At 36.1% G+C, this 13988-nt stretch overlaps 1 protein-coding gene across 2 annotated transcripts in view; it reads left to right on the top strand.

The window, feature by feature from the left end:
- The window catches only part of LOC128653667 (lethal(3)malignant brain tumor-like protein 3), a 112955-nt gene that overhangs the window by 13275 nt on the left and 85692 nt on the right, over positions 1 to 13988 (top strand). For both annotated transcript variants that reach the window (XM_053707082.1, XM_053707083.1), the window contains exons 4-11: positions 1439 to 1502; positions 1653 to 1827; positions 2569 to 2620; positions 2717 to 2805; positions 5424 to 5528; positions 5695 to 5830; positions 6014 to 6105; positions 6279 to 6430. In XM_053707082.1, the coding sequence (XP_053563057.1) occupies positions 1439 to 1502; positions 1653 to 1827; positions 2569 to 2620; positions 2717 to 2805; positions 5424 to 5528; positions 5695 to 5830; positions 6014 to 6105; positions 6279 to 6430 (865 nt within the window). The remainder of the gene's footprint in view (positions 1 to 1438; positions 1503 to 1652; positions 1828 to 2568; positions 2621 to 2716; positions 2806 to 5423; positions 5529 to 5694; positions 5831 to 6013; positions 6106 to 6278; positions 6431 to 13988) is intronic.

Genomic DNA, 13988 nt, shown 5'->3' on the forward strand with positions numbered 1-13988 from the left:
GTTCACCTAAACAGTTATGTTATTCTGTGTTACTTTTAAATAGTTACTTAATGCTTATTTGTTTGAGTTACTGATATAGCTTATTACAACATTGCATCTTATAGTTGTACCAGCAAGAGATACCATCATATATTAAGAAGAACCCAGATTTTATATATATAAACCATAAGGGGCTGGTTATATTGTTCTTGCACAATGTGGATTTCACCCTACTGAGTAAGCTGAAGTGTATATATGGCAGCTCTGATAGTCTAGCATGTAAATCTTTATATCCTCTTAGCTCATAAACTATCATGATTTTTACGAGGAACTCATACCCCTATTTACTGCTTTTACGCTAGAAATAGGTGGCAATTCACTTGTATATTCCATATGGTTCCGTTTATAGAGAATATAATGGTCTTTTCATATGAGTAAGATCCTGGAGCATATCCCAAGCGCATCTTTTAACACAGCACTTAGTATTTAACATGCTCTCTATAATTTGTTATATATCACCTATAATGTCGTCAGCGGCCGGGACAACATGATATTCCAGTGCAGAGCAGTATTGTAGAGAAGTAATTTCTGTGCACAGTATATCTCCTATATAATCTCACTAATAAATAAAATCCCTACTATTTTGTGTCCAGAAGTAATACGGGGCCCTTACTTACTGTATAAGACAATATACAAATGACCTGTTCCATATTCCATCTCTTGATAGTTTTATTTATATTTTGACAAGATACTACGTGGACCATTAGGTTTATTTTCTAGCTTGTATGGCCTATGCAATGTTTTATGCTGACCCCTATCTTTTAATTGTTCATATTTATCATAAGTTATGTTATTGATGGGGAGATTTCCAAATATGCCCTTTTTGTGCCTTTGTGATCTCCACTAGTTTGGGTAGGTAATGTTTTCATATAAGAATTTAACACCTAAACCTTTATGAAAAGTAAAATAAGGTCCACTATTTGAGTTCCAAGAGTGGTCTCCTCCTTTTCAAAATTACCCTCTGTAGTTTACATTCCCCATAATACTAGGAGGTCCAAAAGTGGCCTCAGATATCATGTAGAGGGTTTATAGTTCAACTGGCAAGAAATATGTATATTAATATCCTTGTAACATGTCACATTAATCTGGAATGTATATATATATATATATATATATATATATTTATTTATTTCAAACTGGATGTATATTTTCCTTGTATTGACATGTTTTGTTGTATGCCTTGACTGGGACCTAAATTAAAAAAAAATAAAAAATATAAAATAAATTTAGATATAGAAATAAGTACTCCTGCAACTATTTCCAACTTTTTTTTTTAATATGAAGAAATGTTGTTTGTTAATACAACTAATCCTTTTTTTTTCTTCTTGTTTTTATTTTTTGGAAATTTGGTTATTTAATATGAAACTGACTTTCTTTTTAAAATCTTTCTGTTTTTTAGGAGATAAAATAACTGGCAAAAGTAAAGAACAAGAGATGGAGAAACGGGAAACAACAACAGAGATGTAAGTGCAAGACCGGGTAGAGAACTGTCTACAAGTGCATAGAGAAAAAATCTCTACAAGGAGGCAGATGTATTTGCTGGATAATTTATGGGAATTAGGAAGAATTGATTAGGTGTTGCTTTGTTGTAATTACGAACGCTTTTCCCATAGTGATGTTACTTCAGTGATACCTCCTGTAGAAGAACAAACAGCCCCTCAGACACGGCCTCCACCATCCGCAGTTTCTGCACCTTCTGTGGACAACGAGCGTCCACAGCGGCTGCGTAGGAAAAGGAAATTACTCCTGGAATCTGAGGAGGACGAGGATGGAATGGAAAAGGAGGAAGTAAGTTTCCTGAAAGGAGTAAGACTTTGCTTGATTAATTTATAGGAACACAGATAAAAAAAAGACTATAGAATTCATGTCTCTCAAAATCTAGTTTGTGATATATATGTATGTGTGTGTGTGTATGTATGTGTGTGTATATATATATATATATATATATATATATATATATATATATATATATATATATATTTTATAGTGTTTATATGAATAGTTGTCTGACAAATATTTCTTATGAGAATTCAAGGTTTCCTAGCAGAGACGCTAAGGGCTTTTCATTTTCTGGTACTGTTTGTCCACATTTATGTAGCTAGGCAGAGCTATGGTCTTCTCCCTAAGACCTTTTTAATGGGTGCACCACCCGTAAATTTTACTGACCAACTTAATAAAATTTAAGCCAATATTAAAGTGAATGTAAAGTTTAATAAATAAGTGCCCATTTTAAAAAAATACTCATAAAAACAGGGGCACTTTCATTCATTAAACTTTACAATGAAGCTTCTGTTTTTAAAATACTTACCTTTGTTTTATGGAAAGCAGACCGGCGACCCTCCGCCCGCAGCTTCTGCTTTCGTTGGCAGATGGATGACGAATCCGACTTCCTCCAATCGTTGCGTTCCCCCCTTTGGCGTCCAGATCTTGAGGCACGCAACGATTGGAGGAAATCTGATTTTTTGTTTTCATTTCCCCCTATTCCCTTTTTTTATAACTACTTTTGTTGTTTGTTTTTTGTTGTTGTAGGATAAAAATAGGGGGAGTCTGAAGAGTCGAAAACCAAAACAAACAAAAGCAGGTAGAAGCTTCAGAAGACACGCTTGTTTTTTAGGTGTATTTTCCTAATCTTGTAGTCCCTCTCTTTCTTAACTTATTCATTATCCATTTACTTCAGCACCACAATCAAAGAAAAAAACATGGAACTGGGTCTCCTACCTTGAAGAGGAGAAGACACCAGCTGCTCCACTGAAGTGCTTCAAAGAGGTATCTGACTTTTAAAACATATTATTTCCCCCCCCCCCTGATATGAGTGCAGTGATTTATAGCTGGAGGAAAGACATACTAAAATGAGTCTACTAATAAAATTACATTTCATGGATGACAACAAGATAAAATGTTCATAATGTATACATCATGACAGGAAGCGCTTTTTAAATTTTTTAGGATGTATATAGAAATATATACACTGTATATTTTTATATATGAATTTTTTGAGGATTTATATCATATAAATTTTGAATCATAAATCAGTATGTGACTTATTTTAGACGTGTGTGTTTAAAAAAAAAATAATAATTTACAAGAGTTAAAGGACTATCATAGTAATCAAAATCCTTCAGCAATAAAGAGAAAATGATTATTTCAAAACTTTAAGATCCCACTTTGATTCTCTCTCTCTATTAACCATGAGAACAGTGCTTAAATGGTTGGGTTTTGTGCTGATTGGATTAACTTTTATTTTCTGTATTCAAACAGAACAAAGTACTTGTACTTGTTGTCCGTACAAAAAAATGTTTTCCCATAGAACAAATATTCAAAGCAACTTGTAGTACAGAATAAAAGTATTGTCCTAAAATTAGTTTTCTAAGTAATTTTTGTATTACTTTTTCAGAGAAGAAGAAAAAACGAAAATCAAAAATTCAAATTAAATAAAGGGGAATACCTTTTTGGTATTGTAATAGTACTGTTATGTGGTTAACACTTTAGAGATGTGGGTCAGTACCAAACATTAGCTTAAGACCTGGGGCCCGATGATCTAAAGCAGGCAGGGGTCAGCAAACTTTGGCACCTAGATGTTTTGGAACTACATTTCCCATGATGCTGAGACACTTTTTAGGCTGTCTGAGCTTCATGGGAAATGTAGTTCCAAAACATCTGGGGGCTCAAGGTTGCTGACCCCTGATCTAAAGCTCTCCGCTCATATGAGATAATTTAAAAAGGATCTTCTAGCAGAAGATTCTAGAAAGCAAATTTTGCTATCGGTAGTCCCCTGCATTTCTGGATGTGGAGAGACAAGCTCATTGCAATATAGCTTTGCATGAGATGAGTTTGTTTTTATTTACACTTTGTCTGTACTTTGTATTGTAAAATCATTTTTAATTCAGATTGTGTTCTTTAAGTTTTATTACATTTAATCCCTTTGCTATGGGGACTTTTAGAGAAGAACTTGCCCGAATTTCCAGGGAATTTTTAGCAATTTTGCCATCGCTTTTTTGTTATTTTTATTTATATGTTAAAACTATATATATTTTTTTAAGTAGACAACCCAATGTATTGATCTATGCACATTTTGTTATATTTTGTGCCACCATTTCACCACCAAATGCGATCATATAAAAAAAAAAAAAGTTAAATTTTTCTCAAACTTTGGGTTTCTCACTGAAATTATTTACATACTGCTTGTGCAATCATGGCACAAATGATTGTAAAAGCTTCTCTGGTATCCCCTTTGTTAAGAGATTGAAGTCATACATGGCTTAGCCATTTCTTTTTGGTAATTAAAATGCTGCTAATTGCAGCTGCGCACCACTCTATTATTCCCGGCAGTTAAGGGGTTAATCAGGTAGCTTGTATAGTTAATTTTAGCTTTAGTGTAGAGATTACCCTCCCACCCCCTGGTCCTTCCCAAACAGCTCTGTTCACTTCCTCACCCCACACACACACACACTGGTCACCCCCATCTTAGGTGCTCAATATTAACAATATATTTAACTGACAGAAAAGTAATGTATACTAAACTTAGGCAAATGCAAGTTAATTGCAGAGGAAAAAAAAAATCAGTTTTGTGTATTTGCTGTAATCTGAGATATCAGTATGAGGTGCTAACTTCACTCTCCCCTGTTAGATTATCTATCTTCATTACTTTCTATGGGATACAGCTCTCATCTCTCTGGGATTTCCAGGTTCCACCCTTTTCTTAGATAATTCAGTGAGTTCAGTCCATGTGAAGTTGTTACTATAATTTCTCTCCAAACTGGAGAATTTTTGATCATCAAGCCCTTGGAAACAAAGGAAAGATATTTTAAATGTGATTTCCTAATATGATTATTATTTCTTGGTATTTATATATTTTGAAAGGAACAAAAATGAATGTTTCTGTATGTTTGAAACAAAAATCCCTCTTTTAAATGGTATCAGTTAAATGACCATTCCATGCAGTAGAATTGCATAATTAACAAGTACATAATAAAAAGACAAGGCAATAACAGCTACTTTGAATTTCAAATAAGAATTAGATTTTCTTCTGACAAATTTATTCCCCCCCCCCATTTTCCATCCCCCTGTATCACGTGACGGATATCAGCCAATTACTGACTAGTATACGTATACAGTACCCTTGTGCACATGCTCAATAGGCACTTGTTCCCCAGAAAATGTGAATATAAAAAGATCGCAAAATTTGATAATGGAAGTAAATTGGAAAGTGTCTTAAAACTGCTGCTCTATCTGAATGATAAAAGTTTATTTTGACTTGAGTGTCCTTTTAAGTTTCAGCATGCTCACAACACCCCAAAGAAAAAAGCACTAGATTATGCACGTGTTTTTGTCCGCTTACCTGTTCGTCTCACTTTTTCATCTTTTTTTTTTTCTTCTTACACCAGCACCAGAACTTTCCTCAATCTTCAAACAATTTTAAGGTGGGAATGAAGATGGAGGGTATAGATCCTGAACATCCATCTTTGTACTGTGTACTTACTGTGGTGGAGGTGAGTGTGAAAACTCGAGTGATGTAAAAAAGACTAAATGACATCTCAAGTAGGGAACATTTTGTCAGACTTCTCTCATTTCGTCAGTTTGTTCTAAAATGGAATGTACCTTTTTAATGTTGTAAAATAGTTACTACTATTAGGTCACTTCCCTCTTTTCTGCCAGGTTCAAGGTTATCGGATTCGTCTCCATTTTGATGGGTATCCTGACTGCTATGATTTTTGGGTTAATGCTGATTCACTTGATATCCACCCCGTGGGGTGGTGTGAAAAAACAGGACACAAACTAATGCCTCCCAAAGGTAAACATTGATGCCAGGGATGTGTGTATGTATGTGTATATGTGTGTATGTATGTATGTGTGTGTATATGTATGTATGTGTGTATATATGTATATGTGTATATATATATTCATACATATATATATATATATATACATTTGAGAAAAGGGTGTATTATTTTTATTTATTTATTTTTGGTTGCAGGTTACAGAAATGGTGAATTTAATTGGTCTTTATACCTCAAACACTGTAAGGCTCAGACAGCTCCAAAAACACTGTTTAAAAGCTATAACACGGTGAGAGAATGGGGGAGGGGGTTCAATGCTTTCTTTACTTGTATACCTCAGTCCTGTTTAACCAGTTTAAAGTCTCTCTTAATGTGATTGCTAAGCACCATCATTTTTTACATTCTCATCTTGTTTACATCATATCTGTAACCACTTTGCACTGTGCCTTCCTTTCACCACAGCCAGGGACACCCACTGGTTTCCGGGTTGGTATGAAGTTAGAAGCTGTAGATCGTAAAAATCCAACCTTGCTGTGTGTAGCCACCATCTCTGATACTGTGGAGAACAGACTTCTCATTCATTTTGATAGTTGGGATCACAGCTATGATTACTGGTAAGGAGTGTATGTATATTACATATAATTATCTCATGTCTGCCTGTCTTAAAATATATGACTTTAACACTTAAATTATTGTAGAAATGGGTCATTCCATGTCAATGCAACAAGGTCCTTAACCTCATATTCTTTATTTATTTTTTAACTTTGGCATACTGAAAGGGCCACCTGAGGTATGAGTCTATGCAAAATAGCAGGTCCATATCTTCTTTTTTTTTTTTTACAAAGTTTTAGGGGTGCAAAATTGTGATTTTGACCATTCTCCCCCCCCCCCCCCCCTTCATGCTAACTTTAACATTTAATAGTTCCGTAACCAGGAAACCTATAGAAGTGAATTAGGTGTCTTTGGAAAGGTCTTTCAGATGAGATATTTGTCTATATTAGGAGCAAATTATTTGTAAGCCGTTGTAATCAATACTTCGGCAGCCATTTTCTCAAAAAGGCGTTTTAATTTAAAAAATAAATAAAAATGTTCTGACTTGGATGTCACATCACACATTTTAGCATTTCTTTCATGTAATTTAGCAAGAGTCCATGAGCTAGTGACGTATGGGATATACATTCCTACCAGGAGGGGCAAAGTTTCCCAAACCTCAAAATGCCTATAAATACACCCCCCACCACACCCACATTTTAATTTTACAAATTTTGCCTCCTATGGAGGTGCTGAAGTAAGTTTGTGCTAGATTTCTACGTTGATATGCGCTTCTCAGCATGCTGAAGCCCGGTTCCTCTGAGTGCAGTGAATGACAGAGGGATGTGAAAGAAGTATTACCTATTGAATACAATGGTCATCCTAATGGGTATCTATTTCATAGGTTCTCTGTTATCGGTCGTAGAGATTCATCTCCTACCTCCCTTTTCAGATCAACTATATACTCTTATATACCATTACCTTTACTGTTTCTCGTTTCAGTACTAGTTTGGCCATCTACTTTATGTAGATGAGTGTCTTTTGGTAAGTATGTTTTCTTTTATTTAAGACACTCTCAGCTATGGTTGGGCACTTTATATGTAAAGTTCTAAATATATGTTTTGTACTTATATTTGCCATGATTCAGGTTAATCAGTATATTTCCTTTTTGCAGACTGTCCGTTTCATTTTGGGAAATGCATATTAAAAAAAAAAAAAAAAAAAAAAAATTTTTACCTGAAATTTTTTAAATTGACTCTCTTTTTTTAAATTGCGGGCTGTTAGGCTTGCGGGAGCGCAAAATGCTATAATTTATTGCGTCATTCTGGGCGCGAGAATTACGTTTGTTGATGTAATTTCGTCATTTCCGGCGTCTTATTTAGCGCCAAGATTTTTCACGTAGTTGCGTCATCTATGACGCTCGTGTTTGTTGCAGATGTTCTTGGCGCCAAAAAATATTTTGTCAGTTGTGGGCGTCATACTTGGCGCCAGATTTCTGACATTATTTAAGTCTTTATTTCATTTTGCTTCTGGTTTCCAGAGGCTTATTTTGTTTGCATTTTTCCCATTCCTGAAACTGTCATATAAGAAAATTGATATTTTGCTTTATATGTTGTTTTTTCTCTTACATTTGCAAAATATCTCAAAACTGTACCTGTTTCAGAAAACACTGTTGGATTCCTGCTGACTGATATCAGTCCTACCAAAGCTAAGTTAATTTATTTTAATGTTATGAATTTTTATCTTTAGCTATGGTTTGTAATAGGTTATCATGATAAACTTTTACATGCAGAAAAAATGTCCATCAGTATTAATGCATTGTCTATTGCTATTCTTTTAACATTTAATGTACAAGATATACCTGGGAATTTATAAGAATATTTTTCTGATTCTATTCTGAAGGCTTTGTCTGCCATCCCGCCTGTTAATAAAATGTAAAGGTCTTTTTTAAACTTCTCATTTAGTTGATGAATTTTCAAATGACCGACAACATACTGAATTATCCTTCTCTGATGATGATTTATCTCATTCAGAATATCCTTCATCAGATATTGACACTAACAAATCTACTTTTTTACTTTTAAATAGAGTACATTCGTTCTTTGTTGAAAAGGTGTTGATTATTTTGGATATTGAGGAGACTAGTCCTCTTGATTTTAAGGCTAGCTAACATTTAAATTCTGCTTTTTAACCTCCTGTGGTTACTTCAGAGGTTTTTTTCCAGTTCCTAATTCTGGGGAATGGAATAGGCCTGGTACTTCTTTTATTCCTTCTTTAAGGTTTTAAAATTGTATCCTTTGCCAGCAGTTACTTTGGAGTTTTGGGAAAAGATCCCCAAAGTTAATGGGGCTATCTCTACTCTTGCTAAACGTACTACTATTCCTATGGAAAATAGTATTTATTTTAAGATCCTTTAGATGGGAAACTTGTATATTTTCTAAGGAAAATTAATTTATTTTCAGGTCCTTTTCTTAGGCCTGCAATTTCTTTGGCTGATGTTGCAGCTGTTTCATCTTTTTTGGTTGGAAACTTTAGCGCAACAAGTATTGGTTTATGATTTGTTTAGCATTGTTAACTTGATTCAACATGCTAATAATTTCATTTGTGATGCAATTTTTTGATATTATCAAAATTGAGGTTAAATCTATGTTTTTAGCTAGAAGAACTTTGTGACTTAAATCTTGGAATGCTGATTTGATTTCTAAAATCCAGATTTCTATTTTTTTTTCCTTCCAAGGTAATACATTATTTGGTTCATAGTTGGATTTAATACATTCAACTGTTACTCTGGGGAAGGGAGTTTTTTTGCTTCAAGATTAAGTTCTAAGCTTATATTAGTTTTTGTTCTTAATGAGGAACAGAAACCTAATTCTTCCCCAAGTAACATGTTTCTAATTGGAAGCTTTCTTCAAAATGGAATGTATTCAAGCCATTTAAGAGATCAAAGCCAGCCCCCAAATTCGCATGAAGGTGCGGCCCTTATTCCAGCTTAGCTGGTAGGGGGCAGGTTAAGATTTTTTCTAAAGTTGTTTTGTTCAATTCGGTCCAAACTTCTTAGATTGGGGTACAGAATAGGATTCAGAGTAAGACCGCCTGTGAAGTCTTTTTCTCTCTCACATATTCTAGCTATTCCAGTTAAGGCTCAGACTTTCCTGAAGTGTGTTTCAGACCTGGAGTTATCTGGGGTATTCATACCAGTTCCGTTTCAGGAACGGGGTCTGGGGTTTTGTTCAGAACTATTCATTGTCCCAAAGAAAGAAAAACTTTTGAATTGTCATGTTAGAGTACCATCTTTCAGAATGGTGATTATAAGGTCTATTCTGCCTTTTGTTCAGCAAGGGCATTATTTGCCTACAATAGACTTACAGGATTCATATCTTCATATTCTGTTTTCATTCAGATTATTTTCATTTTCTGAGATTCTCTTTTTTTAGACAAGCATTACCAATTTGTTGCTTTTCCTTCTGGCCTAGCGACAGCTCTAAGAATCTTTTCAAAGGTTCTCAGTGTTTCCTTATTTGGACAATATCGTGGTACTTGCTCAGTCTTTTCGTTCTGCAGAATCTCATACGATTCAACTTCTGTTGTTTCTTCAAAGACATGGTTGGAGGATCATTTTATCAAAAGCTCCTTGATTCCTCAGACAAGGGTCACCTTTTTTAGGTTTCAAGATAGATTGTGTCAATATCTTTGTCTCTGACAAGAGACAATTTATATTGGGTTTAGCTTGTCAGAACCTTCAGTCTCTCATTTCCTTCAGTAGCTATATGCATGGAAGTTTTAGGTCTCATGACTGCAGCATTGGATTTGATTCCCTTTGCTCATTTTCATATGAAACCTTTCCAGTTTTTAATCCTTAATTAATGGTGCAGGGATTATTCTAGGATATCACATTTAATATCCTTGAATCCCAATATTCAACCATCTCTGACTTGATGGTTAGATCACCATCGTATAGTTCTACGGGTCTCTTCGGTTCATCCAACCTGGACCATGATCACAACAAATGCGAATCTTTTAGGTTGGGAAGCTGTCTGGGGATCTCTGACAGCACAGGGGGTTTGGAAATCTCAAGAGGTGAGATTACCATTTAATATTTTGGAACTCCGTGCGATTCTCAGAGTTCTTCAGTTTTGGCTTCTATTTGAAGAGAGAGACGTTTATTGGTTTTTAGACAGACAATGTCATAACTGTGGCGTATGTCAATCATCAGGGTGGGACTCTCAGTCCTCAGGCTATGAAAGAAGTATCTCGGATATTTGCTTGGGCAAAATCCAGCTCCTGTCTAATTTCTATGGTCCATATCCCAGGTATAGACAATTGGGAAGCGGATTATCTCTATCATCAAGCTCTACATCCGGGAGAATGGTCTCTTCACCCAGATGTGTTTTTTCAAATTGTTCAGATGTGGGGGCTTCCAGAAATAGATCTGATGGCATCTCATCTAAACAAGAAACTTCCCAGGTACCTATCCAGGTCCAGGGATCCTCAGGCGGAAGCAGTGCTTCCTTGGAGTTATCAACCTGCCTATATTTTTCCGCCTCTAGTTCTTCTTCCAAGAGTGATTTTCAAAATCATCATGGAGCAATCGTTTGTGCTGCTGGTGGCTCCAGCATGGCCGCTCAGGTTTTGGTATGTGGATCTTGTTCGGATGTCCAGTTGCCAACCTTGGCCACTTCCATTAAGGCCAGACCTTATATCTCAAGGTTCGTTTTTCCATCAGAATCATTAAATTTGATAGTATGGAAATTGAATGCTAAGTCATAGAGGTTCCTCTGACTCAGTGATTATTACTATGTTGCAGGCTCGTAAATCTGTGTCTAGAAAGATTTTTTATCGAGTTTGGAAGACTTACATTTCATGGTGCTCTTCTCATAAATTCCCTTGGCATTCTTTTAGAATTCCTAGAGCCTATGCATTCTCTGGACATTACATTACTTTCTTGGAAAGTGTTGTTCCTTTTGGTCATCTCTTCTGCTAGAAGAGTTTCTGATTTATCTGCTCTTTCTTGTGAGTCTCCTTTTCTGATTTTTCATCAGGATAAGGCGGTTTTTGCGGACTTCGTTTAAATTTTTACCTAAAGTTGTGAACTCCAACAACATTAGTAGAGAAATTGTTGTCCCTTCTTTGTGTCCTAATGTTTAGAATTTTCTGGAGAGATCCTTAAATTCTTTGGATGTGGTAAGAGCTTCGAAGTATTATGTTGAAGCTACTAAAGATTTCAGAAAGACTTCTAGTCTATTTATTATCTTTTATGGTTCTAGGAAAGGTCAGAAGGCTTCTGCCATTTCTTTGGCGTCTTGGTTAAGCTTTTGATTCATCATGCTTATTTAGAGTCGGGTAAATCCCCGCCTCAGAGGATTAAGGCTCATTCTACTAGGTCAGTTTCCACTTCCTGGGTTTTTAAGAATAAAGCTTCTGTTGATCAGATTTGCAAAGCAGCAACTTGGTCTTCTTTGCTTATTTTTACTATATTCTACCATTTTGATGTTTTCTCTTCTTCAGAAGCAGTTTTTGGTAGAAAAATACTTCAGGCAGCTGTTTCAGTTTGATTGTTCTGCTTATAATTTCCGTTTTTTTCATTATAAGATTAAAACTTTTGATTTGGGTTGTGGATTAATTTTTCAGCGGAATTGGCTGTCTTTATTTTTATCCCTCCCTCTCTAGTGACTCTTGTGTGGAGTTCCACATCTTGGGTATTTGCTATCCCATACGTCACTAGCTCATTGACTCTTGCCAATTACATGAAAGAAAACATAATTTATGTAAGAATTTACCTGATAAATTAATTTCTCTTGTAAGATGTATGGAGTCCACGGATTCATCCATACTTGTGGGATATTCTCCTTCCTAACAGGAAGTGGCAAAGAGAGCACCCACAGCAAAGCTGTCTATATAGCTCCTCCCTTAGCTCCACCCCCAGTCATTCTCTTTGCCTGCTAACTGCTAGGAAGGGTAAAGTGAGTGTGGTGACAAAAATGTTAGTTTTTATTTTCTCAAGCAAAAGTTTGTTATTTTAAATGGTACTGGTGTGTACTATTCACTCTCTGGCAGAAAAGGGATGAAGATTTCTGCAAGGAGGATAATGATCTTGGCACTTTGTAACTAAGATCCACTGCTGTTCCCACAGAAGCTGAGGAGTACAGGAAAACTTCAGTTGGGGGAACGGTTTGCATGCTAAGCTGCATTGAGGTATGTTCAGTCAATTTTTTTTCTAGACAGACTGTGATAATTCTAGAAAAGGTTGACAATATCCCCATGAGGGAAGGGTAAACTGTATTCAGACACTTAATAGAGAATCCCAGCTTGCATAAAGGGCTCATTTGTTACTGGTGGCACTTATGGGAAAAAACATTTTTTTTAATTGAAAAATTTAACTTTTTTTGAGGGACTTTAAGGGGTCATTGTGGTTGATTTAAGGGTTATTAACCCACATGGCTAGTCTAGAAACACTTTGGTGTGTTTCTTTTAGGCCCCACTAACATCGAGTGAGGTGGGAGGGGCCTATTTTCGCGCCTTAGTTGCGCAGTTTCTTTTACTCTGAAGACATCCAGCTGCTTCTCCAGAGGGTCCTGCTGTGTTTGAGGGCCTAAAAGAAGGTTTTTCCCCACAAATCTATCCTAAAGGGCAGGTAGGCGCCACAGCAGAGCTGTTGCAAGGTGCTGAACGTTTTTATAACGTTTTTTGACGTTTTGTCAATTTGGTTTTTACATTAAGGGGTTAATCGTTTATTTGGCTGGCTGTGCAAACTTACTAAGGCTTTATGATTCTACTGTAAAAATTTCGTAAAGTTTACTGCTTTTTTACACTGTTTTGCAGAGTTTGTGCATGTTGCTTGCTTGTTTCATTACTAGCCTGTTTAACATGTCTGACACCAAGGAAAATCCTTGTTCAATGTGTTTAGAAGCCATTGTGGGACCCCCTCTTAGAATGTGTCCCACTTGCACTGATATGTCTATAAATTATAAAGAGCATATTTTAGCACTTAAAAATATAGCAATAGATGATTCTCAGACAGAAGGAATTGAGGGTTTGCCATCTAGCTCTCCCCAAGTGTCACAACCAGTAACGTCCGCACAAGTGACGCCAAGTACCTCGAGTGCGTCAACTTCATTTACTTTACAAGACATGGCCACAGTTATGAATACAACCCTCACAGCGGTTTTATCTAAACTGCCTGGTTTACAAGGAAAGCATGACAGCTCTGGGTTAAGAACAAATGCTGAGCCTTCTGACGCTTTAGTAGCCGTATCCGATATACCCTCACAATGTTCTGAAGTAGGGGTAAGGGATTTGGTATCTGAGGCAGAGATTTCTGATTCGGGAAAGACGCTCCCTCAGACAGATTCTGATATGACGGCCTTTAAATTTAAGCTTGAACACTTCCGCTTGTTGCTCAGGGAGGTATTAGCGACTCTGGATGATTGTGACCCTATTGTGGTCCCAGAGAAATTGTGTAAAATGGATAAAAACTTAGAGGTTCCTGTTTACACTGATGTTTTTCCAGTCCCTAAGAGGATTGTGAATATTGTTACTAAGGAGTGGGATAGACCAGGTATACAGTTTGCTCCCCCTCCTGTTTTTAAGAAAATGTTTCCCATATCTGACACCATGCGGGACTCGTGGCAGACGCTTCCTAAG

This window comes from Bombina bombina, chromosome 3, assembly GCF_027579735.1.
Source record: "Bombina bombina isolate aBomBom1 chromosome 3, aBomBom1.pri, whole genome shotgun sequence".
In the NCBI taxonomy this organism is placed as follows: domain Eukaryota; kingdom Metazoa; phylum Chordata; class Amphibia; order Anura; family Bombinatoridae; genus Bombina; species Bombina bombina.